The sequence below is a fragment of the Papilio xuthus genome, unplaced genomic scaffold (genome assembly GCF_000836235.2).
Source record: "Papilio xuthus unplaced genomic scaffold, Pxut_1.1 DF827756.1, whole genome shotgun sequence".
Lineage (NCBI taxonomy): Eukaryota > Metazoa > Arthropoda > Insecta > Lepidoptera > Papilionidae > Papilio > Papilio xuthus.
In genome coordinates, this window is record NW_013530893.1 from 6,373,898 (window position 1) to 6,377,088 (window position 3,191).

At 57.3% G+C, this 3,191-nt stretch overlaps 2 protein-coding genes across 2 annotated transcripts in view; both read right to left on the reverse strand.

Moving 5' to 3' along the window:
* LOC106116123 (neurogenic locus notch homolog protein 3-like) overlaps window positions 1–98 on the reverse strand; it is a 3,344-nt gene extending 3,246 nt beyond the window's left edge. Inside the window, exon 1 of the mRNA XM_013309863.1 lies at window positions 34–98. Coding sequence (XP_013165317.1) covers window positions 34–98 — 65 coding nt within the window. The remainder of the gene's footprint in view (window positions 1–33) is intronic.
* A 103-nt stretch (window positions 99–201) lies between these two features.
* Window positions 202–3,191, reverse strand: part of LOC106116124 (prolow-density lipoprotein receptor-related protein 1-like) — a 28,277-nt gene continuing 25,287 nt past the window's right edge. Inside the window, 10 exon segments of the mRNA XM_013309864.1 lie at window positions 202–472; window positions 554–653; window positions 783–844; window positions 919–991; window positions 1,071–1,178; window positions 1,253–1,341; window positions 1,426–1,677; window positions 1,854–1,997; window positions 2,126–2,319; window positions 2,830–3,150. Coding sequence (XP_013165318.1) covers window positions 253–472; window positions 554–653; window positions 783–844; window positions 919–991; window positions 1,071–1,178; window positions 1,253–1,341; window positions 1,426–1,677; window positions 1,854–1,997; window positions 2,126–2,319; window positions 2,830–3,150 — 1,563 coding nt within the window. The 3' untranslated portion in view covers window positions 202–252.

Here is a 3,191-nt window from a genome sequence, read left to right on the forward strand (position 1 = left end):
CCGCCGCGCCCCGCCTCCACCGCCGTCCAGTACACGCGCCCCGACACCCAGTCCACGCCCACGCCGCGGATCTCGCCGCTCTCCTCGATCTGATCCATCATATATATTTGAATGTAGTGTAGGACGGGTCCGACACACATCTGATTCGATTTTGTTATCGTGTTGAAAGAATTCAAAATAACCCTTACTTTTTTTTAGACATTATTAGTTAGAATCCTTTGGCGAGAATTACGTGCTTTAGCACTTTTAAAATTATAGCTTGAAACTCAACGGTAAACGTATAAATGTGAAAATACTCGATACACAAATAGAATGCACGTATGGCAGGAGGGTAGGCACCAGTGTCTCGGCGGCGAGTGCGGGCGCGGGGCGGGGCGGCAGGGGCGCGCGGCGCACGCGGCCCCGCGCGTCCCCCCAGTACGCCCACCACGTGCCGTTCAGCGGCGCCACCGACACGCAGCTGATCTCCGCACTGCAACACACACAAACACACACATATGATGCACCCTCCGCACCACCAGCACCAACATTCACAAGAGTTCCTCTGTTGTACCTGTCGGGTTCCTCCGGCGGCTCGGGGTCGTGCTCGGCCTTGTGCAGGTCCCACAGGCGCAGCGCCCCGCTCACCGCCACCACCAGCTTGGCCTTCTCACCTGCACGCCGCCCACAACAAACGTATTATTAACGTACATTTGGACTAGGCCTTAACTTAACGTCGTAAAAAATATAAACTTATGATTTAATATGAACATAATAGGATTTTGCCCAAGAATAGTACCGACCGATGGCTTCACATGTGAGGCTTCCGTCGGAGAGCTGGCGCTGCTTGTAGCCCGCCGCGCACCTGTACACACATACAGCAGTTCATTCAGTATGTCGATACAGCCGGAGCTGACCACCAGGTGCAGTGGTACTCACTTGCAGGTGTAGTTGTGCTCGTGTTTGGGCAGGCAGAGCTGCGGACACAAGCGCCAGCTGCACGCGCCTTGCTCTGGAACACAATTCACACAACAATACTAATATATATGTAACTGTAACTAACACAACACATTAATACAAATATAAAGTACCGAGGCAGGCGGCGCTGGAGGGAGCGCACCGCCCCTCCGCGCACTGCACCTCTCCCTCGCCGCACACAGCCCCGCCCCCCGCACCAGCCGCACCAGCCGCCGCTCGACCTGCAGCACACACGCAACATATAGCAGTCATGGTGCCTCACACACCAGCAGCTGGGACGTGCGCGGGTACGTACAGAGTTGCAGGTTCTCATCGCCGGCGTCCGGGCAGTCGGCGCGGCCGTCGCACGCCAAGCTCTGCGGGATGCACGTGTTGTCGCTGCACCTGCACATCGCACTCGCATTAACACCTGCGTCTGCGCCGACCCCGCCCTTACAAGTTAGTATTTTCGCCGTGCGCGAGCGGTACCGGAGCATGGGCGGGTGGCAGGCGGTGTGCGCGCACATGTGCGGCTCCTCGTCCGCACCGTCGGGGCAGTCGCGGCGGCCGTCGCAGCGCCACGCGGCCGGCAGGCAGGCGCGCCCGCACCGCAGCCGCGCCCCGCACGCCGAGCCCTGCTCGCTCGTCCCGTTGCCGCCCGCAGCTCCGCCCCCGGCCACCTCGCAATCCGTCTCGTCCGACCCGTCGCCGCAATCCACCTCGCCGTCGCACCACCATTCGCTAACAATTCAATTGTATTTGAAAGTACCATTCGCCGGAAACTACGTATGCGTGGAATAATATATAGCTTATGTTACTCCTGCCCACATAACCTATTTTCCGTGAAACATTCCAGTGAGAGACACTCCAATTTTAATAAGATACGCCATAGCCGAGTGAGTATTAGTGTGCCGTACCTGAGCACGCACTGGCGGGAGTGCGTGCAGGGGCGAGCGTGCGGCCTGCAGTCGGGCGCGCAGCCCGCCTCGTCCGACCCGTCGGCGCACTCCACCGCGCCCGAGCAGCGCAGCGCACCGCGGATGCACTCGCCGTTCGCGCACCTGCACACCTTCCACGTCTCAACTGAACCTTCTCGCCGCCCCACTCGTCCTCCGAACACTTTGCCAAATGGATCAGTCGTCGAGATAGAGGGTCTGTTGCCAGGTGCGGGGTAAAAGAACGTCCGTACCTAAACTCCGACTCGGAGCAGTTGCGCGGCGTGCAGGCCAGCTCGTCCGCGTTGTCGCCGCAGTCGTCCTCGAAGTCGCAGCGCCAGCGGCCCGGGATGCAGCGCCCGTCCGGGCACCGGAAGTAGGTCGGCTCGCAGGGCGCCGCCGCGCGCGCCTCGCACCCCGCCTCGTCCTCGCGCCCCGGACAGTCCGCCTGCGCACCGCACCTCGCTAGCACCACGCCCACACCCCGCCCACACCCCGCGCGCACCCCGCCCACACCCCGCCCACAGGCGAGCATGCGACATGGGGTATGTGCGGCATTTGTTTAACATGAAATCGTCACTTTACTACTCCGTACTCAGGATTGTTATTTACAAATCTACACTTAACGTTTGCTTAACTAATTTGTCAGTCAGCTCAGGAAATATAAATACATAAGTTTTTTTTATATTCAACCCCCGTTCAAATTATATGTAAAAGCCCCGGCTCAGGCAACTCCTCGATGAGGACTAGTTGGAAACGGGTCAATATCACACTAAAGTTGAATTTACATAGTAATTCCGGAGAGTCAATATTATTTTTTAGTATTTTATGAACAAACATAAAGTCGGCAATCTCACGACGATTCATAAGCGGCAATAAATAGAATTTTTAACAAAAGAAGATATAGTCTTTAGAGCGGTAAGGAAGTCTTTGGTGAAAGGAAAGGACCTTAATAAATCGTTTCTGTATATAAATAGTGGGTTTTAAAAAAGTGGTTTATTTTTTTATGAAACCTAATTGCTTCCAGTTGAAAGATGGTTGTAAGTATTTTTTTGTGTGTTGGTGTTTGCATTGCCCTGTCTCCGGCTGTCGAATGCGAGTTCACCTCCGCGTCGCAGAGCCACTCGCGCGGCACGCAGCGCCCCGACGTGCAGCGGAACTCGTCGCGCGCGCAGCGCCGGCCCGCGCACGCCGCGCCCTCGTCCGACCCGTCGCCGCAGTCAGAGTCCTCGTCGCACACCCACACGGAGGGCACGCACGCGCCGTTCCCGCACGTGAACTGTCACATGCAACAGTGTGCTTACAGGGTGGCGGGGCGGG